At 36.9% G+C, this 23,334-nt stretch overlaps 1 protein-coding gene across 4 annotated transcripts in view; it reads right to left on the bottom strand.

Moving 5' to 3' along the window:
* Vps13 (vacuolar protein sorting 13C) overlaps nucleotides 1-23,334 on the bottom strand; it is a 1,645,987-nt gene that overhangs the window by 1,286,752 nt on the left and 335,901 nt on the right. For all 4 annotated transcript variants that reach the window (XM_090373229.1, XM_090373247.1, XM_090373239.1 and 1 more), the window contains exon 16: nucleotides 11,915-12,119. In XM_090373229.1, coding sequence (XP_090229355.1) covers nucleotides 11,915-12,119 — 205 coding nt within the window. The remainder of the gene's footprint in view (nucleotides 1-11,914; nucleotides 12,120-23,334) is intronic.

Below are 23,334 nucleotides of genomic sequence, written 5' to 3'. Positions count from 1 at the left end.
TAACTAATATGTGTTTCTTAACTAATAGCATAACCCCGCCTCCCTTCTGTTCCTGTCTATCCTTTCTGTACTCCCCAAATTCCAGTACTGCATTCCTTATATCTGTGTGACACCATGTCTGATATTCCAACAATATCTGAACATGCTGGTTTAGAAAACAATCATCCAATAAATCCACAAAAGCCTTCCTAGTGTGTGAGTGACGAACCCACAAATTCCAGTCAATATCTGGGAAATTAAAATCCCACATTATAAGATCTCTGATTTACTGGCCCACTCTATTTCCCTGTACAGTTTCTTATTATACTCATAAGAGTCAATAGGCCTAAAGCACACTTCTATTCTCAATTTTGACCTCCCAATGCTTATGTCACACCAAACTGACTCGACACTGCACTGTCCAGCGATATCGACTGGCTTCACTTTCTTGGATTTTGTGTTTCTTAACTAATAGCATAACCCCGCCTCCCTTCTGTTCCTGTCTATCCTTTCTGTACTCCCCAAATTCCAGTACTGCATTCCTTATATCTGTGTGACACCATGTCTGATATCCCAACAATATCTGTCTTTGTTGTTTTGAGCAATACCTCAAATTCATCAAATTTACTTACCAAACTCCTAGCATTGGTGTTCACGCAAGTATAGATGCACCTGTTCTTTTTCTTAGCTACCCTAACAAAACCCATGTGTTTACTTGTACCCCAATGACTCCCAGCAGTCTCTGAAATATCCTGCATCTTATTTTCCAAGCTGCTGCTCATTCCAATAGAAGCAGTGCAAGAATCACTTTCACCTCTGCCAGTGGCTACTGTTAATCTATTAGTCCTTGTATTCCCCAATCTAGCAGTTTTCCGACCCACTTAATACTGCCTAGATAGCATCAGCAAAATTCTTGCACCCTTTCTATTTAAGTGTATCCCATCCCTGTAGAAGCAATCTCTCCTGTTAACAAGTACAGACCAGGCTGAAAAAAAATTCTACCCCTTGAGCCTTGCACAATCTTTCCAGGGCCGAACTGATCGACACGGCTCTCATCATATACTCCCTCCTATCGTGTCTGGGCAGAATTGCAGACACTTTCAAATTCAACCCTAATTCACGGCTTTTATTCAACAGTGACCTGTACTTGTTAAGTAATTCCGCCGGTCTCCTACTCTTAATATCATTAGTGCCAACATGTACAACTATATCACCTTTTGTGCCCTTAAAAGATGATATCCACTCTACAACGTCAAATTACCTATTTTTTTGTACTAATCACAAAAATGCAGTTAGAAAAACAACAAAATTATAATTAATGTGATGAATGCAGTTGTAGAGTGTGACTACGTTTGGTAATATAGGGTTTTAAAATACTAGTTCCAATTCTTAAAAAGTTATGTAAATGTAGGTCAGTTAGACATGATCATATTTTTGATTTTACATATTTCATTTTTGAAAAGGTCTGCTCACATTTTTGCTCTCAAAAATACACAGCATAACTTCAGGAATGAGTTCCTCAAATGTAGACAATAAAAATATTTCATATCAACTTAGTTCCGGAAATGCTTGGTTCCAGAGTTATTAACAGGAATAGCTTATCTCCCACAGGTGATTTCCTTCATCACAAGGTACTGACAGAATCCGGTGGTTTTCCATTCCGACCATATACTCAAATCAGGAGCAAGCGGATATGAACTTTATGTACAGTTTGGAGGACGGTGATGCTCTGGAGGCTTGTCGTTTATACCACGAAAGGTTCCCAGAACGAAGATGTCCAGACAGGAAAACGTTTGAAGGTATCCATCGCTGCATTTGTGAATATGGGACCTTTAAACCCCGTGCTGCCGACAGAGGAAGACCAAGGTCTACGACTCCTGAAGTAGAGGAGAGGAGATTTTGGATGTTGTGCATGCCACTCCTGGAATCAGCACATGCAGAAATACATGAGATGTCGATGTGATGCCTGTATTCAGGCAGAAGGTGGACGGACATCTTGAACAATTACTATAAGGTGATGTGAACAGTTAAGTGTCACAGACAGACCTTCAAAACTCGGAAACCAAGCATTTCCGGAACAATGTTGATATAAAATATTTTTATTTTCTACATATGAGGAACTCATTCCTGAAGTTATGCCATGTATTTTTGAGACACCCTATATATGTACTTCTGAAAACTTATGTGATCTTTCTCGCAAAATTTTTAATTTTTGTAAAATCTGACTAAGATAATGTTGAATAAAATTGAATTAGATTTCCATTTTTAAATATTGTATTCAGTGCATCATTAGATTGAAGGTCTACCAACTCTAATTGTAAATTCTCATCGACATCATTGACGGGTACATCAAACGGATTTTGAACAAGTATAAACACCTTTGAATCGTTTTTAAAACAGAAAATCTAGCAGCAAACGTTTCCTACAACAAACCAATGTTTTGAACAAAATTTTCAGTGGAAAAATTACAAATAGTCATATTTTCAGATAAATTATTAAAACGTGGAAAATGTGAAAGATTGAAAGAGGTTTATGCATGGGTATGGCACTTCCATCATCTCTACTACCCAGATAGTATATGAATGCATCATTTATTCATATCTCATATTGTGAACATATTCAAAATGAGTTGCCCAGGTACTACACTACTTCTATTAAGTAACACTTCTCTGGTAGAGAAGACTTTTTTTTCTTTTTTCTTTTTTATGTAAACCCCAAACACGAGAGGTGTTAGAACCTATAGTACTTAGTACCTTGCTTGGGTTGGAGGTTGAAAAGAAGAAAGAAGATATTTGTTGACACTGGACTTTAACTTCTGTAGACTGTAATTTTCAGGAAATATGTATGAAAGAAGGTTGTTCCAGAAAACAGCAGTTGAATGAATAAACGAGGAAGATGAAAAGTTCGTTCTGTGAGTTTGAAGTTGGACAGTAAATGGATGTTGGCTGGTGGCGGCAGTATTAGGACTGTTTTGAGAGAGAGAGAGAGAGAGAGAGAGAGAGAGAGAGAGAGAGAGAGAGAGAGAGAGAGAGAGAAGGAATTATAAAGCTAATTCAGAAGAACAGTGCCCATGGAAGTATCTGTAGAAGAGGCATGCAGCAGAAACAGTACATCTGTTTCAAGTGGTGAGACTCTGTTAGAGATGAATCATTAATTAATCTAACTGCCCTCTTCTGAATGGAATCAAGAAACCTGAAAGAGGTTTTGGGGACACCACCCCAGATGTGGGAACAAAATTCCATGGCAGGGCAGATTTGTGATTTATACAGAGTGAGCAGCTGCTTGGAAGAAAAGTACCACTGAGAGCAAAAGAGAAAACCAAGTTTTTTAGATGCAGAAGAAGCAATATTTGTAATGTGCTTATGCCAAGAGAGATTAGAAGAAAGGGTAATCCCCAAAAGAGATATATCATTTTGCCTAGAAATCGGAGTGTCACTAAAGATAAGCATAGGAGCAGAAGAATCCTTTTTGTGAGATATAAGACAAGAATGAGTTTTAGAAGAGTTGAAATCAACTAAGTTTTCTTTGCCCCACTGTAGAATTACCTGAAGATCGACATTTAAGGAATTGGTAGCAGATTTTCGAGAAGTTGAAGCTGATTGAGCAGGATAAGCTTTCTCAAAATGGAAAGTGGAAGGCAATGTTCTATCATCGGCAAAACTATGGATAGGATTTCCAGTAAATGGAAGAAGGTCATTAATATACAAGAGGAAAAGAGTGGTGGAAAGAACTGAACCTTGAGGGACAACGGCATTAGTGGAGAAGTTAGAAGACAGAGCCATCTACCATCATCCTCAGTGAGCGATCAGAGAGAAAACTCAATAATCCAATTACTAAAAACAGTTGGCAAACCATAAGATGGAAGCTTGTTTAGAAGACCTTTATGCCAAACACAATTGAAAGCCTTTGAGATGTAAAGAGCAACTACTTGTGTTTCACCGAACCTTTCCATTGAATTAGTCCAGAAATGGGTAACATAAGCCAGAATATCACCAGTGGATCGACACTGATGGAATCCATACTAGCGATCGTTGATCAGACGGAAGGTTTCTAGGTAGTTGAAAATTTGGCGGTTAATTGATTTCTCCATTACTTTAGAAAGAGTAGAAGTAATTGCAATGGGAGGATAATTGGATGGGAGGGAGTTATCACTCTTTTTAGGAACAGGCTGGATATGAGCAAATTTCCAAGCAGAAAGAAAAACACCTTTGGAATAAGAAAGTGAAAAAAGGCGGCAAAGAATAGGAGTAAATTCAGGAGCACAGGTTTTGAGAACAAGTGGAGAAATACCATTGGGACCTGGAGCTTTCTTAGCATCAAGATTCGTAAAAATCCTTCTGACATCCTTTTGACGAAAAACCACAGGAGGCATTGAATGGAGTGTGTTGAGAATGGTGTGAGGTATTTTACCAAGATCATTAATATATGAGTTGGAAGAAAATTTGGGATGCTATCAGGTCAGCTTTATCCTTGGCTGAAGTGACAACAGAACCATCTGGTTTGGACAGAGGTGGGAGCAGAGATGGGCAAAAGTTGTGGCCAATAGGTTTGGCAAGGGACCAGAATGCTCAGCTACAATTAGAGCAAGAAGCAAGTTTTCTACTCCTAGCCTGTTCAAACTCTAGTTTGGCCTGGTTAATAACTGTTTTACAATTGTTGTGAGCTTTGGTGTAGGCAGAAAATGAAACTGAAGAATTAGAAACAAGCCAATTACAATATGCAACATTCTTCTCTTGAACAACCTTAGCACATTTATTGGAAAACCAAGGTTTAGATAAAGTACGAGATTTTAAAGTGGAGTGTGTGATAAAGGATTCTATTCCTGCAAGAATAATTTCACTGACACGATCTGAGGAAACGTTGACATCAGAACTTTTGAAACAGTAATCTGACCAAGGAAAAGAAGAAAAGACGTCTCGCAGGTCATCCCATTTTGAATTCTTGTAATGCCAAACAACACGAGGTTGGGAATAGCCATGAGATAAAGGTTCCATTGGAGAAGAGACAATCACCAAGTTGTGATCTGAAGTGCCTAAAGGACCTCTCAGAAGGGTTGGACTTAGAAGGGTTGTTTGTGAGAAAAAGATCAAGCATATTGGCTGTATGATTAGGATTGTCCAGTATTTCTGTAGGTAAATGAACAATCTGTGCAAGATCATTGGTAATTGCAAAAGCCTCAGCATCTCGACCAGCTGGGTCGGTGTGACTAGAAAACGGAAGCCAGCTGGAGTTGTGAACATTAAAAACACCAATGGAAATTTACCTCACTGTTAGGAAAGTTGGACTGGAGAAAGTCAAGTTGCAAAGAGAGGAAGTCAAAGAGCTCCAAGTGATTAGTGGAGTTGGGAGAATGGTAGAGACAACAGATGAATTTGACACAATGAGGTAGAGATTTTAAGCCAGAGAAGATCAAAGAGAGGAGATTCCAAATTGCCAAGTCTCTGACAGGGAATATTTGAATGGACATATGCATAAGTTCCACCTTTGAGGCGAAAAGAATCATACAGCGAATAATTTGGGCATCTGAGATGAGCAGTAGTTGAAAAAACCGATAACTGAGATTCTGTCAGAAAAAGTACATGGGGTTTGGCAGACTGCAAGCGGAAATGGACATAATTAAGATGAGAATTGAGACCACGTATATTTGTTAAATGAATTAGGAAGTGCTTGGGAGGTTTAAATCTTTTCGCACATAAGCTTGCTCTATTAGTTTTACAATTCATGGTGTATTCAATAGTAAGAAAAAGTGGGTGGGACATACTGTATGAAGTAATGAAATTTTTGGATATGGCATATACATGGTAAGAATATACCCAGATCCTTGGCATAAGGTGGCCTCGACAGTGCTCCCCGTATACACACTACTCGGACTCCTTCCAGTCACTATCTGGAAGGGAAGAGGTAGCAAGATATACACTAGCTGATCCGGAAGCTTCCTAGAGAGTTACCAATAGGTTCGGTCCAGTGTTCTAACTAGCGGCCGGCCTGCAAACACCGTTTTAGAGCTGTACCCTCGAAATGTAAGGAATATTGGATCTCACCACGATGTTCATCATAACCTCAAAAGTCATCAATCATACTGCATGATGGAAGAAATGGGGAAGGGTTGACCAGAACTTCGTTCTAGAGACTAAATATGGGTTCCACCACTTCAAGCCTCCTATAAGCAAAGTTGTCGTATTGCACTGGTTGAAGAGAGTCATCTACCACCTAGTACTGCCTGGTAACATAGAGGGGTGGTGTTCCTCCATGTGGTGTGGGTGCCACACCTCAACCCCTGCTTACGTTGGTTCACACCTGGATGGTCACATACCATGTACTTGTGCATGGAGATTATACCCAGGATTACTAAAGTCGCACCATCGTTAAGGTGCAAGCAGAGGATTTGGCTGTCACAGACTGTCCGGACTTCGCCGAAATTGGGTCCACTTGACTTGAGTGTTACGTTCCATCAGCGTTTTAGACTCACAGGTAGCAAGTACTGCTTGTCTGGCATATCTGAGAGAATGTCTGTGACAACCTCAAGGACCAAGAGTACTGTTACTTATTCTCGGATGGGCACCACTACCACCCAGATGGCACTGTTTCGAAGCTAGTTGGCTTCATCATTGGTGGGTGGGCAGGTACCCTGTTGCAATAGTGACAACCCAGTTATGAAGTATAATACCACAATATGAGAGATGCTTGTGGTATGTGTGGTTTAATCGAAAAATATTTCTTCACTGAATGTCTAAGAGTATGAAAGAGATTGTTTGCACTTCCATCATTACTACTACCCAGGTAGTAGAAATGATGGCGAGTTGTGCCGCAGTCACCCTTTTGCCACATATCAAACGGGAGAGCCTTCACTCACCTCGAGCATTGCTGAGCCGTGGTCATCCAACAACACACTGGCAGTTAGTGGGTTCCTCCTCCTCGGACCACTTTCATCATCATCATCATCATCATCATCAGCCATTTTCAATCCACTGCAGGATGAAGGCCTCTCCAGCAACTTTCCAGTTCCTTCTGTTTTGAGCACTGGCCATCCATTTACTACCCACAAACTCATGAATTTCATCTATCCATATCTGCCTTTGTCTTCCAGGTTTTCTTCTAGTTCCTCTTGGGTACCATTCTGTTATTTTCTTAGTCCATCTGTCATCATGTCTTCGAGCTATGTGTCCCGCCCAAGACCATTTTAGTTCTTTAGTTTTGATAACAATGTCCTTTACTTGAGTTTGCTGCCTAATCCATGTGTTTCTCTTCTTATCTAAAAGTCTGATTCCCAATATAATTCGTTACATTCTTCGCTGTGTAGTTCTCAGCTTCTCTTGCATTCTTTTGGTGAGTGCCCAAATTTCACTTCCATAAGTCATGGTGGGGAGTATACATTGGTTCATTATTTTACGTTTCAGACAAACTGGGATATTGCTCTTCAGTATGTGACTATATTTAAGGAATGCTATCCATCCAAAATTTATTTTTCTCTTGACTTCCAGCCATTTATCATTATTACAGCTAATAACTTGTCCCAGATAAGTATATGACTCCACCTTTTCAATTACTGCTCCTTATTTCCCTTTCTGTGGCATACTTGTTCATCATTACTTTTGTTTTGGCCATATTCATCTTTAGTCCAAAATCCTTACTAACTGTGCATAGCTGATTAAGATTTTCCTCTTAATCTTTGGGGTCGAGGCTTATGACCACAATGTCATCTGCAAATCATAAATGGTTTAGGTACTCTCTGTTCACATTGACTCCTTTCTGTGACCAGTCTAATCTTCTGAAAGCTTCCTCAAGGGCAGCAGTAAATGGCTTCGGAAATATTGTGTCTCCTTGTCAAACTTCTTTCTCAATTTTAAATTTCCTGTCTTTGTCTAGTCTTATAAAGGAGGTAGCATTCTCATATATTTTCTTCAAATATTATAATATGTGTGGTATCTATGCCTTGTCTTTCCAATGCCCAAAACATTGCCTTATGCTGTATGGAGTCAAATGCCTTTTCATAATCCACAAATGCCAGGAATACTGGCGTTTTATATTCATTTGCTTTCTTCATTAGCTGTGATATTACGTGAAGGTGATCCATAGTTGTGAATCCTGTCCTAAAGCCAGCTTGCTCTTTCTGTTGATTCTCATCAAGTATTCTTTCTAATCTGTTAGTAATGACCCTTGTGAACAACTTGTAGATGTGGGATAACAAGCTAATTGGTCTATAATTTCCTATTTCTGATTTATCTCTTTTCTTATGCAGCAAAACTATGATTGCATTATTCTACTCCTTCACCATTTTGTGAAGAGTCTTGCCAGTTTTTGTGCCATGTCTCTTCAATCCCAATTTTAACAACTCTACAGTAACTTCATCTTCCCCTGGGGCTTTCTGATTCTTCATTTTCTTCAATGCATGTTCTACCTCAACAGGTATGTCGTATGTGTTGCTAATTTGCAATCCATCTTCCCCACTGCTGGTATCATTCCCTCGCTCCTTGTATAATTCTCTATAGTAGTCTTCTGCTATTTGAATTATGCCTTCTCTGCTGTTTATAAGTACACCATTGCTATTCTTCAGTTTCAGTATCATTTGTCTTTCTGTATTACTGCTCATGGCTGCTGATTTAAATTCTTTGTTTTCCCTTAATGCTTGTTCTACTTTTCTTGTGTTAAATCTTCTTATGTCCTCTCTGAGTCTCTTTCTAATGGCTTTGCATAACTCAGTATACTCAATTTTTTCCTTGTCAGTGTTTATCTTGCTCTTCATTTTTCGCCTTGGGTTCATCATAACAAGTGTTTCTTGACTAATTTTTTTTTCTTTCAATTTCTTTTTCCCTATAGGTTTCTTGGGCTTTATTACTTTCAGAAAATTGTAATATTCCTCGTCAATATCTTAGTCCTGAGCAGTCTGCAGAAGATCAAACTTGTTCTTAAGTTCCAGTACATACTGCTTTTTCTCCTCTTCTGTTATTTCAAAGACCTTTGTATTATTTTCTCGAGTCAGTTTTTTCCTTTCCTTTATCTATATCAAGTGTACATCTTACCATTCTGTGATCACTTCCAACATTTACCTTATTCAGGACGGTAACATCATTCACAATATATGTTCTGTTAGTGAGGATTAAGTCGATTTCATTAGCTGTTAATCCAATTGGACTCTTCCATGTCCACTTTCTGTTCAACCTTTTCTTGAAAAAAAGTGTTCATTACTGAAAATCCTTGAGATTCTGCAAATTCCACACGTCTTTTGCCAATTCCAAAATTTCCTATAGTTCCCCTTTCTGCACTGTTTTGTCTTTTTCCAACCTTAGCATTGAAGTCCACCATAATAATAGTGTAGTGGGTTTTCTGCTCATGTAGAAGACTCTCAATTTCGGTGTACATTTCTTCAACCTCTTCATCATCATGGCTCGATGCTGGTGCATAAATCATTATAAACTTTAGTTTGTACCTCTTAGAAATCTTGAGTATTAGTCTTGACACCCTTGGTGATGTACTTTTGAATTCCAAAATGTTGTTTTTTTAAATCTTTATGGACCAGAAACCCAACTCCACCTTCACTCCTTTCACTGTTTCCATTGGTGTACAGCAGATTTTCACTTGATACACTTATAGGTGATTCATTTCTTCTTCTTGGTTCAGCCAAACAGATGATATTCCAATTCACATTTTCTAATTCCTTTTCCAGCTCTAATATCCTGTCTTCACCGATGAGTGATCTTATGTTGTAACAGGTCAAGTTCAGTTTCCATGCATGGCAGCCTGGTCGTACCCAGAGCTTCTTAGCACCCTCTGCTTCCACTCTGATCCACTTGCTGCCGTAAGAGAGGGAGTGAAAGCCGCTGGGGACTGAGGGCCATTTGTTTTGTCGTGCTGTCATATGCTGGAGGGTTTGGTCTTTTCCTCTTCACACTGACCAGGCATCTTGAAGAGAACCACTCTACACATTCGTTGCCACCTAAGTGACTTAACAGGGGTTACCATGCATGAGTGGATTTTAGAGAGGCAGGCCAACCGGACTTCTCCTAAATCTTCTGCAATAGAAAGATATTGGATCCATCAGTGTTTTAGACTGAGTTTCTAATAACACACAGGATACCTGTTCCCCTCTAAGCCCCTTTACTTCAATAGTTCAATACTTCAATCCACTAAGAAAAGATGAAATATATGTATTGTCCAAGCAGAATTTCCTAAGGACCACTTTCAGTAGGTACTAACCACGGCTGACCACGAACACTCCACCAGTCGTGCCGTTTCAGATATGCTCTGCCCGGTTGTCTGGCCATTACAATTTGGCCTTTGTCAAACTCGCTTAAGACTGCTGCCTTTCCCATTTGAAGAACAAGAGCAACACTGATTAACGGAGCTCAGTATCAGCTGTTTTTTATACCATGTCCTGACCCGTGCACAATGACTTGCATAACAACTCGCTGGTCACAATGTTTTGGCTCATCGGTGTATCGGGTGCTCATCGGCACACGCACTATTTGTATATGTAATGTGCAGAAATATGTGTAAGTCATAGGTTTAAAGTTTCTCATCTTATCAAAGTTTCAAACTCGAAAGCATTTTTTTTTAACAGAATTATTTTTTTTTATATTAAAAGGTATAAAAAACCTTTACTGTTTAAATATTTATTTTTTTAAAATAAAAAGTAAAGTTATATAAACAAATACTTCAATCCACTAAGAAAAGATGATATATATGTATTGTCCAAGCAGAATTTAAAAAAAAAAAAACACCCAGTACTTTTCCAATTGTGGCAAACAGTGCACTCCAAGTGTGGCATACTGTTTGCCACACTTGGAGTGCTATTACTGCCAGGCTAAATACTGCCCTCCACCTAAAACATTTTGGATTTAATTAACACTAGTCTATCCAACTTATTTTCAGTTTCAGAGCTAAAATTTAATGTCAAATACTTAAACTAATGAGTTTAAACATTTGTAGCTTCACAGACCATTCTGAATTCCATTTCAGCTTTTTATCTTTTTTTTTTATTATTATTTATTTATTTATTTTTTTTTTTTTTTGCAAAATATAGATGAGCTGTGTAATGATACCCTCCTGACACAGGCAACTGTTCTTCAGTTTCGATGGCATGGATTACAGGCTACAATATACCTCAGTAAAAAAAAAAAAGATTAATTAAACCTTGGTAATATTTCCAAGCTTTTCTCAAGATGAGAAAAAAAAAAATCTTGGAATCATTAATAAAATCTTCCATAAAATACCAAAAAAAAAAAAAAAAACTCAGTAAGCTCAAGTGCCTTTGAACAGAAAAATGTTGCAAAGAAAACACTGGTTATGCTCAATCAATTTCACTGGACATATCTATTTTGTATATCTTTCTCAGATTTTGCGGTAGAATTAAAATTACATACAAAATAATGTTTAAAGCACCGTTGCCTCATATGAGCAAGAGAACACAAAATAGTCTTTAAACTGTGGTTACCTCACATGAGTTGTGGAGTCTAAGTATGCAAGTTTTCTCTTTCCTTGCAATCAAGCTATGTGGTTACCCCACATAACTTGATTGCAAGTGAAGATAAAATTCAAATAGTCAGAACAATCACTACTTCATATTTTATCCAAAACTGCAATTTACTTGCAAATACTGCAATTTTCTACATATCCACAAGTAACAGCTGTCCTAAAAACTTTGAAAAACTGTATACTGCTATATTTAGGCCAATTTGAGAAATGCCCCAAATGTCAAAAAAGGTTACTATTAACATATAGCAATGCAATGTATTTTATTATCAAAATATGCAATATAATGGACAAAAACAACAACATTAACAATTAATCAATATGAGCAAAGATATTTCAGTCCTATGCTTCACCTCTTATTTCTTTCACCTTTCATGATCATAACAAACAGATTAATAGAAGGTGGTATTTACTAGAGGTCTGTTTAAAGCACTATATCATTTAAAATAAGCCAATAGATACTTACTGCATCATATATTACTGCAAGTGGCTGACTGTCAACAATAATTTTCTGATCACATGACATGTCTAGTGGATTTGTTTCAAAATCCACACTAAGAAGAGGTAGACGAACATCACTTTTTGCTGCCTGAGAAGACACAATTGTAGGGACTGATCCTCTTTCTTCTGGTGTACCAACAATAGTGAAGCAATCTATTATTGCTGCTACCCTGAAAAAAAAAAATAATAATAATAAATACCTTTCAAATTTCTTTTTGAACAACAAATTAAGGCAATCTTAAACAAAAAAAAAAGTCTCTGTTTAACACAATAAGTAGAAAATGGCTGCACTGATGCAAATTACACTGAACAAATTTAATATTATATAATTTAATATCATATATCTCTGTTATCTTTTTCTGGCCTAAAGGGTTTCTCAGATATAACTGGAGAATCCTCAGGTCATTCAAGTCCAGTTTAGATAAGCTTATTCCAAAAAATTACTTTGATTTGTTCTAGACAAGTTAAGGAAGGTTTTAAATGATAAAAACAAAAGGCCTGATGAGTCCAATATTAAACCTTGTATCTAGATATTCAGTTAGTAGAGGTTACAAAATTTTGCTGCTTCAACTTATAAGTGATGAACTTACATTATTCAAAATTTACTGATTCAGATGACGTAAAATATAAAGGCTTATATCAGTAATGTAGTTTTGTTTGTTTGTTTTGTTATTTGGTTTTTAGAAGCATTAGCAACTAAGGCCATATTGCTCCGGGGATATGCGGTGGTCATTCTCTGACCTTTCCGCATCCTCCGTATTTGGTGGTCACGGGCTCGAACCCCAGTCTAATCAAGAAGCGTGTGCTATGCACTGCTGCTCCTTCCCACCTGGCTACGGAGGCACCTCAGTAATGTAGTGATGTCACTACCACATTTATTGGCATAGGTGCCGCCTTCTGACCTGTGAAAACCTATTGACTGGATAACTGTAAGCAGAAAGAAAACATGCAGAAAACAGGAGCTTTTCATAAAAACAGTTCTTTGAGGTGGAAAAAAAAGAAGACTTTTTGGAATAGGCAAGATGTTTTTTAAAGTCCACACCACACTAGAAATTAAATTTTACTAACGTTACACACAGGATTGTTTACCAATATGTATGGTTTCACGCATTAGCTTATCTAGGATGTTTTTTATCTCTGCATATTTCTGTTTGAATTGTCTGTTAGACATCAAAGGAAAATTATTACTTAAAGAAATATAATGTTGCACACTTTGACCTCTTCAGAAATGAGAAGTCAAAGTCTTGTTTACAACACAGGAACTGCTGTTTAGACTTGGCTGTCAACAGTATTTCCAAAGCTTCACCAGAAAGAAATTTGAACTCTTTCATTCATTCTAATTTTTTTTTTTTTAACACCTGAATGAATATAATACATAGACTGCCTCAAAGCTACTTTGAAAAGCATTGCTTTTTGGGAGCTGCTATGATTTTGTACTTCTCTTTAAAATTAATAGTGTAGTTATGATTTGTAATTTATCTAAAGCTGAATTTTTTCTTTACTTGCCTTCAAATTTAATTAATAAAACTATCAATACTGTAACCATTGTTACAGTATTGATATTGGCACTACTTGGAGGTTTCCTATTAATATCAGAAATGTTTTTATTAAGTCTATAAATTATAAATTTAAGAAACATGATTTTATAACCTAAATATACTGCACAGTATGTAATGTAATCTAAAATAGCTTAGTTTATGGTGCCAACAAATGAGCAAAATTGGTGTAGCATTATTATTTTCATATTTCAGTTTCATGTGTGATTTATTTTTAAATTAAATTTAGACTAAAATTACGGCTTAGACTAGAGCAGCAAAGCAATAAACTCAAAGTAGCAGGAATACATTGACTCAGGAGAAAAACTTCCAAGGGTAGGTCTCCTGCAAATCAGGATTATATTATGTGCATTATTTGTTCCCCCTTTGTAAAGCTACCTTTAGCAGGACATAATACAGCCATGGGGATGCCTTTATGTGTGTGTTGCAAAGAGCACGAGGAGGTTAAACACAAATTCAGAATCTGATGGGCTTATATGAGAACTTGCAGAATAGGGTTGATGCCCTTCAGGAATACAAGAGAGGGGCTCATCAAAGAGGCAAAGAAACTTTTTTACAAACTGTTACAATGGCAAAACAGAGAAAGGTTCAAATCAAGTCAAAAAGATAGAATCTGCACTGTAAACTTGAAGAGTTGGCACTTGTGTATTGGTAATTTTTAACTAAGAATAATAGTTAAAATTTAACAATCTGATTTTGTCACAAGATATGGTAATATGTTTTGCTTGCTGCTTGTAAATTGTTGCAATTTAAAATTTTTTAAGATAATCCCAAACACAAAAGTCATAAGAAACAATAGTATTTTATTAGCATATAAGGGTTAAAGGCTGAAAAGACAGCAGATACTTGTTATTTTTGTACTTTCTAAATTTCGGGAAAATACATGCAGAGGAAGACTGTACCAAAGAACTTAAGTAGAAGGAATAAATGAGGAAGAGGAAAAGTTAGTTCTCTAATTCTAATAACAGATTTAAAAATACAGCATTTCAGATAAATTTTTATAGGCAAAAAATGATCGAGTTCATTGAAACTAGATGGAAGAAAATTTTACAAAAAGCAATTCCAATAACCCAACCATTTAAAGACCAGTTCTGACCAAATCATTGTCAAGTCTAGAGGAAATAAAAAATAAAGTGATTGTAAGTACCACTTACAAGGATCAGTATGAAAGTAATGCCTTCTTTAATTTTTTGCTTTCAAATGTGGCATCGTAGATAATTTCGCATGTCACTGAGTGGTCACTAGTTTCACCATACTGAGTAGCACTGTGATTGGTCTCGTGAGTGCAGCACACAAATAGTTCAAAATGGTGGATGTTACAGACATACAAATCAAGCAAAGAGTGGTGATTGAATTTTTCTTAAATTGGGTTTTTCTTTCACACACAGTCACAGGCAACGAAACCTGGGTCCACCATTATGACCCTGAAATGAAGAGACAGTCAATGGAGTGGCACCACCAAAATTCACCGCACAAGAAGAAATTCAAAAGACAGCCTTATGTCGGTAAAGTCATGGCAACAGTGTTTTGGAACAAGATGGAGTCTTGCATATGGACTTCTTGGAGTGTGGCACCACAATCAACTCAGATCAATATATGGAAACATTGAAAAAGTTGTTAAAAGTAAAAGCCCACATCTGTAGAGTATGACTGGACAAAACCTTAATAAGGTTCTTCTTCTCCATGACCCCACACCAGTCTGTGCATAATGGAGGCCATTGCAAAACTGGGGTACACTATTCTTCCTCACCCCTCTCATAGCCCAGAACTTGCACCTTCTGACTATCACCTCTTCTGACAGCTGAAGGATGAAACTCCATAGAATGCATTTTTGAGAAAAAGACCAGCTCAAGCACAGTGTTCGCAGAGCCCTCCAGAGCAAGAGTAAGGACTTTTACACAATTGAAATACAGCATCTGACTCAGAGATCACAGAAGTGAATAGAAAATGATGACTTTGTGGAAAAATAACAGTGTTTATTAATGATTGAGGATGAATGATGTAAAAAGCATAGTTGTAAGAATTAAATTTTCTGAGGATAAAAATAGAAGGCATTACTTTCGTACCACTCCTCATACATCAAATGCTTCACTGAAATTATGTGAATTAAGAAACATTAGTTGTGAAAAAATACTGCACTGTTTTTAATTATGAGATACAGGTAGTTCTCGAATTTATGAGTTAATTCGTTCCTAGTACACGCTCGTAAAGCGAAAACTTGTAAAGCGGGAATTTATTTCTCCATAGATCTAATGTTAAAAATAGGGGTTATGTTATCAACAATGAAATTAGTTAGCTAATTAGTTTATGTTTAAACAATGATTGATTTATCCAAAGAACTTAAAATGTAGCCTGTAAAATCAAGCAAATTATAATAATAAAAAAATTATTTATGACTTACAAATGTTAAAGAATGTTTATTCTTCATCATCATCAACTAAATCACACTCGTTGGTCACTCATTATTGGCTCGACAATCGTTGGTTCGTTGCACAAGAAGTTGTCTTCTTCAGAAATGCTTCAAGAGGTGTTTATTTCCAAGATAATCTCTTTTCTTCATAAATTTCAATAGCACGCATAAGCATTTATGCATACTATTGCAACGCACAAATTGCAACTAACACGATTTGTGCGGAGTAACAAGTTTACGAAGCCTTAAAAAAAAACGGAATTAAAAGAAGATTCTGAAATTTTAATTATATTTTTTATATGATTGAAGATTTCAGTAAAGGGCAAACACATTTCACCATAATAATGTAAAAACCCACAATTCCAGCTATAGGTATTTTCACAAATGCAATAACATCAAGTTTACTACCTGTTTATAATTGCTTGCAGTAACAGAAAAACCCAATAAACCGGAAAGTGCAAATTGTTTTTATTGTTTTATGGTCGTGACTTCCAGAAATGTGCTTTAGAAAAATATCAAAAATAGAAAAATGTGCTTTAGAAAAATAAAGCTGTTCAAAATTGGTTCTTATAACATATGATAATGATGAAAGTGTAGTACGTTTAATGATTTGAATTGGTAACTAATGCAATTTATACTATAAAAACAACATATTAGGGAGTTATATAGTGAAAATTTGAACTTCTGAGGTTATGGAATGAATTACCAAAAAACAATGTGTTATTGGGTTCACATTACGATATTTTCGTGATACAATGGTAACGGATTAATATTGTAAAGCAGAGTACACTGTATTGTATAGCTACGCGCATGGTTTGAAATGCAAAATTTATGAATGTTTAACATTCATTTTTTTCCAATTAATGTTCATATTTTTGATTTTCTTGATACATGAAAAAAAAAATACTCGTAAACCCTGGAACTCATAAAGCGAGAAGTGCCTGTAATTATGAAATCATTGTCAACTCTAGAAGAACAAACTGATATTAACAGTTGGTTACAAATGCTGAATTTTTATTCAGAATTAAAACTAATTATGAACATGAAAACACTAGATACAAGAAAATGCTGCCTTATTTTTTTCGCCTAATTCATATTATTAATTATGACCAGCATAAACCTTTTCCCACCCAATCCATACTTAATTAATTAAAAATACAGCAGCATTTTTGCATTTTCTTGCAATTGGATGTTCTTACCTAATTTATTTAATTTCTTTATTCAAAATTGAATAGTACAGCAATTGTTGCAAACAGATTTTAACATCAATTTATTCTTCTAGACTTGACAATGACAATTAATAAAAAATATTTAGGAGTTTTGAGTCAATAAATAAAAAATAAATAGGAGTTTGAGCACGACAGTAGTCTGTGCTGACATAGCTTTTTGCCGATCCTGGAACAGAGAAGTTTTTTCTGATTTATTTTCTGTTTTATTAGTTTAAATTGGTATATTAACTTATTTTCTAGAGTAGCTTTATATTCTATTTACGATACTTAGTTTAAAGTAACTTAGATAGAGATTTTGTAGGTATTACTTAGTACTGGTAAGGGTATCAAATCCACGTGTTTACCGTTCGTAAATTGCCGCCATTATTACGCGATACAAAATATCTCGAACTAGATAGCATAAGCTTAGTATAGTATAGTATAGTACATAATATTGTCAATTAATCAGTAAATCTATTAATCTTGTTGAACTTCATTGCCAATTAAATTGTACTTTTAACTATACATATAACGACTTAGATTACGTAACATAAATAATTAGTAAAAATAAATAATTAATACTTAACTTGATACGGAAGTTATATAAAGGGATTTCGTAGATACTTGTTTTGCACATTTCCATGATTCGAGTCATATCAATCTGTGGTATTTGAGCTCAGAGGCTCTAATGCTGGATAATTTTCTTTATCCATATTAGCTCCTTTTTGCCGTAGGGGATTAGCTTTTCTACCCAGGTTACCAGCCCCATTACAGGGATGCAGGAGCAGTGATGCAAGAAGGCCAAGCAGATTGAAAGTTAGTTCATCAGCAAATTGCCGACCGGGCTAGCCAGGTGGGTAAAGTGCCTGCCTGGCAACCCAAAGGTCGCGGGTTCGAATCCCACCTCGGGCTTGGATCAAAGTACTACAAAAAAAACCTTGGGAGGTGCACTATGGCCACAGAAGCCGATGTGCCAACAACTACCAAAAAAAAAAAAAAAATATCAGCAAATTAAGAAGTATATGTAATAAAGAAGAAAGGTGAAGCTTTTCAAGTCTAGAACTGGTTTATAAATGAACCGCTGATAGTAAACGATATAACTTAAAAAGAACTTTTATCACTGTTTATTTCACAATAGGAACACTTGACCTCAAATTTGCTTGGCACTCGAGGCTGAAAAAGTTGTGAAAGGTCATTAGTAATTCAAAAACTTACCCATCTGAAGTAATGAACTTATGTGTAGAATTTTTCTCAGCATGGTCTTTACTTAACAGTTGGAACTGTTTTTATAGTGATGGCATACACGTAATTAAAAGGGATGCAAGAATATTTGATGATGCTGTTGAAGCAGTATCAGCCTGGATTGGAGAGGGAGGGTGGGGGAAATATGCAAACTAATAATTTCATCATTATTAAGGAAAATTATTTAACTATTAAAAAGCTATACTAGAGAATGGCATATGTCAAAGAAAGGAAGTCAAAGAATTCTGAGTGATTTATAGAATAAGGACAATGATAGAGGCAACAGATGGATTTTACAGAATGGGATGAATTTTTTTTTTTTAGGTCCACTTGACTTGAGTATCACCCAAATATCAGTTCCATCAGTGTTTTAGATTCCCAGGTAGCAAGCCCAGCTTGGCATACCTGAGAGAATGTCTGTGATAGCCTCAAGGACAAAAAAAAAAAAAAAATCTCTTTATCCCATTCTGTGAAATCTGTCTGTCGCCTCTATCATTGTCCCTATTCTATAAATCACTCAGAACCCTTTGAATTAATGAAATATGTCATACACAGCAAAAATACACCCAGTGCACTCCAACTCCCTTCAGTCATCTGGCACAGTAGAAGCAGTGAGGTCTCACTAGAGAGTCAAATACACAAACAGGCTCAGTTCAGAGGACTAAGCTAGTCCAATATGTTCACAGTCCAGTAGACTATCTAGCAGCTGACTTGTGCAAATCATTGTAATGCTGTGCCCTTGAAATAACACAGAATATTGTATCATATTGTGACATCAAACATGACTTCAAGACAACTCCTACTGCATGATAGAAGATATGGGGAGATGCCAAAGCGTTGCTTTGGAGACTAAATGTCATTTTCATCAATTCATGTCTCCAGTAAACAAAATGGTGGTATTGTACCCTGCAACGAAAATCATCTACCAACTAGTATTGCCTGGTGACAGAGTGAATTGGCCATTCCTCTACGTGATTGCCAAAATCTGATGTTGTTGACGATTGGAATGGTAAGGCTTGATATCTGAAGTACAGGATCTCTATGTAACTTACATTGCAAACATGGATTGTGATCATTTTCTATTGTGAAAGACAATAACCATTAGCACTGCCCACTTTTGTACGTTATTCAAGAATATCTGCAGTTTCCAACAGATCTCATGTTCTGAGAGTGGCAAAAAATAGAGATTGTCAGCATAAAAGTAAACCTCAATTCTAAGGACAAAAAAAGAGAATCAATTCTAAGGGGAAAATGGGCTGCACTCAGTACAGACCCTTGCATTATACCTTCTAATTGCAAGAACATCAAAGAAAGGGAGTTTTTATATCGAACTTGAAAAGAATGACTCTGGAGGAATTTCTTAATGAATATAGGCAGGTTGACTCATAGACCAAGAGCATGAAGGTCCTGAGAATACTATGAAGCCAGGTAGTATCAAATGCAACCTCTATATCTATGGAAACTATAACAAGATATTCATTTTCTTAAAGGCATTGCAAATTGCACACTCAGCCCTGAAGAGCAAGATCTAAGGAGGACCTATTTTGGCAAAAGCCATATTGATTATTACTCATTAGATGCTGCATCTCAATGATCCAAACAAGTTGAATGGGGATCATTTTTTCAATTTTAATGAGGCAACTAGAAAGGAAGATCAGTCTGTAATTATAAGGACTGGTGGGATCTTTTCCAGGCTTCAAAAAGGCCAGAACCATGGCATGACGCCAAGAAGTGGAATAAATGTTTTCCAGAAAATTCAACTATAAAAGACCAGCAACAGGTGTAAATTACCTTGGTGATTAACACCTGTTGTGTAAATCACCAAAGTAATCGACATCAAGGTGCTGTAACATAACAAAATACAGGGTTAGTCAAAATGTTGTCAACAACTTTGACAGTTCATTTGAAAATAACTACATCTTTTTATTTAAAAAAAAAAAAAAAGCTATCAACTGAAAGCAAAAATATCAAAGCTTATAACAATTACCTTACAGTCCTTCAAAATGGGGCCATGCACAAGTCAATACGGTAATCAAATTCATGCCACACTTTCTCCAGTGTACTGTTGTCAATCTGAGCGATAGCTGCAGTGATACATACAACACTTGCAAAGTGGCAGGTGGGACATAAACATCAAATGTTTCACAAAACCCCATAGATAAAAATATAAGAGAGTGAGGTGCAGTGATCTCGGTGGCAAATAAAATAAAGATTTGTCATCATGGCAAGCAAGGCCAATCCAGTGACGACGATAATTGTAATTTCGAAACTTTTGCACCTCCCTATGGAAATGTGGCAGAGCCCCATCCTGCTACAAAATGAAGTTGTTTCCATCTTTTGTCAGCTGCAGCAGCAGCCACTTTATCAGCATGTCAAGGTAAGAAATGCCATTCACAGTGCCTTCGGTGAAAGAGAAGGGCCCATAAATCTTTTTCATGAACACTGCGCAGAAAATGTTTACTGTTGAAATGTCTCGTTCATTCCATCATTTAATGTGAATTCTCACTTCCCCAGATACGAATATTGTGTTCCATCTCACTTAACCACTGAGATGGGACGTGGCTTCAACAGTAAGCACTAATCTGTCTGTGAAATTTTCAATAGTATCACACAGTTCTTGGATGTAACAACAAAAAAATTTATACCTAGAAACTTTGTCACGTGGTTTTAGGTCTCATAACAAATGAATTTTGTAAGGAGACAAGGAGAGCCACCTTCTGAGAATACAGCAAACCCTTTTCTGTGGGATTCCGAGTTTTCTATTGGCATTGTTAATAGATTTGTGGGTACTCCCGAGATGCATCTACTGCACACGTTCTACAGTCACATCGTCCATGCTGCGACGACTTGTGCTTTTGCTCTTGAAGATGTATCCATGCTGTACAAACTGAGTTTACCACTTAATGATGAAGTCTTGAGTTCGTGGATTTCTGCAAAATTTAGTTGGGATGATAGCTGCAACACTTGATTTTGTTTCTTGATAACAGAGAACACAAAATGATTTCTCCATAGGTGATACCATTTCCGTTGCAGCAACCACAACTTTGATATTTACACTTTCATTTAATAGCATTTTTTTACAGAAACATATATTTTGTATATTTGACAAACTGTCAATGTTGTCAACATTTTGGCTAACCCTGTTTACATCCATCTGGCCCAGTAGCACTACTGTGTAGTGGTCCTAATGGTTTGTGGAATTTCAGAATTTCGAAGAGGCTGGTTACATAGAAGGAAAAGAGGTTCAAAAGTTGATGGATCACTTAACAGTGATCCATCAACTTTAATTTTCTGGAGTGCCAGAGAGTAAGTTGTTTGAGCAAGAGCACTTCAGCAAACGTTTTGCACAAAGCATTTACTATATTCACGGGAGCTGAGAGTTCCTTCTCATTCCAGGAAAAAATTGGGGGTGAGGAATAGTTAGAAACTCAGCAGAAAGCTGTCTAATTACCCTCCATTAATCTGAGATCAGTGTTTCTATAAATAATAGATACAAACCGAGTCAAGGATTCCTTCTTGGCTTGTCTTCAAATGAGACTTGATTTTTCTCTTAGACTCTTGTTAGTTAATAAGATTAACTGTGTGGTTGGGGTTCAAGAAAATAAATTCCATACTTTTGCGCATTCTTCATTCCACCAATAATTAAAATTCGGTCGGGACAGAGGATTCAAAAATAGAACTGAGCATTTATCTGTAGATAAGAGGTTTGATGCGATATAATTCTGGCTTCAACTTGGTCTCTAGTTGTATAATTTTCTTGTCCAGGGAGATATTTGCCTGAAATTTGATCTAATTGGCTTGACAGAATTTCCATTTCCTGCACAGTTGAACTAATGGAGGTTATGAAGTGAGCATATCATAAACAGCTGGAAAATGGTCCCTGCCCAAAGAATTGTCCAAAATAGCCATTCCTTAACTGGAAACAGCATTGGGGAGCAAATCAATTAACCCAGTGCAGAAGTTAGCATTAACATTAGTAGAGGCATAGAATGCAAGAAAGCAAGATTGTGCAGCATCAGCCAAAAAAAACATCCCATTTCACCCCTCCATTCACTCCAAATGCCCATCCAATTCAGCCCTAAACTTATTCAGGCCATCAACTTCCACAACAAAAGATGGAAGTCTGTTCCACCAATCAACTACCCGCTGGCTAAAGGCAAATTTCCGCACATCTATTCTACAACTGTCTTTCCTCAATTTGAATCTATGCCACCTCAAGTTCTTAATTGAGCAAGAGGAAGAATCCCATCAGCATTCAGCTTGCTCAACCCATTCAAGGACTTATACACCTCAATCAAATCACCTCGCAGGTACCTACTCTCCAGGTGCTGACATTTGTAGCAGCATCAGCCAAAAAAAACATCCCATTTCACCCCTCCATTCACTCCAAATGCCCATCCAATTCAGCCCTAAACTTATTCAGGCCATCAACTTCCACAACAAAAAATGGAAGTCTGTTCCACCAATCAACTACCCGCTGGCTAAAGGCAAATTTCCGCACATCTATTCTACAACTGTCTTTCCTCAATTTGAATCTATGCCACCTCAAGTTCTTAATTGAGCAAGAGGAAGAATCCCCTCAGCATTCAGCTTGCTCAACCCATTCAAGGCCTTATACACCTCAATCAAATCACCTCGCAGGTACCTACTCTCCAGGTGCTGACATTTGCAGAAAGTAAAAGACTTTCTTGGTACAAGCACCCCTTTGTTCCCCTCACCAATCTTGTTGCCCTTCTTTGTACTTGTTCTAGAAACTCTACATCCTTCCTAAAATGAGGCCTCCAGACCGATACACAGTACTCTAGGTGTGGCCTGAACATTGCCTTGTACAATGGAATAATCACCTCCCTGTCCCTGCTAGCAAAATTCCTATATATCACAGACAAGACTCCATAAACTGCCCTGGAAGCCCATCTGCACTGTTCAGCAAACTTCATATTTCACTGCACAATTAGCCCCCAGGTCATTT

Source organism: Mastigoproctus giganteus, chromosome 1 (assembly GCF_048544385.1).
Source record: "Mastigoproctus giganteus isolate SK-2022 chromosome 1, ASM4854438v1, whole genome shotgun sequence".
Classification (NCBI taxonomy): domain Eukaryota; kingdom Metazoa; phylum Arthropoda; class Arachnida; order Uropygi; family Thelyphonidae; genus Mastigoproctus; species Mastigoproctus giganteus.
The sequence above is the reverse complement of the archived record's forward strand: the minus strand, read 5'-3'. Positions and strand labels throughout refer to the sequence as shown.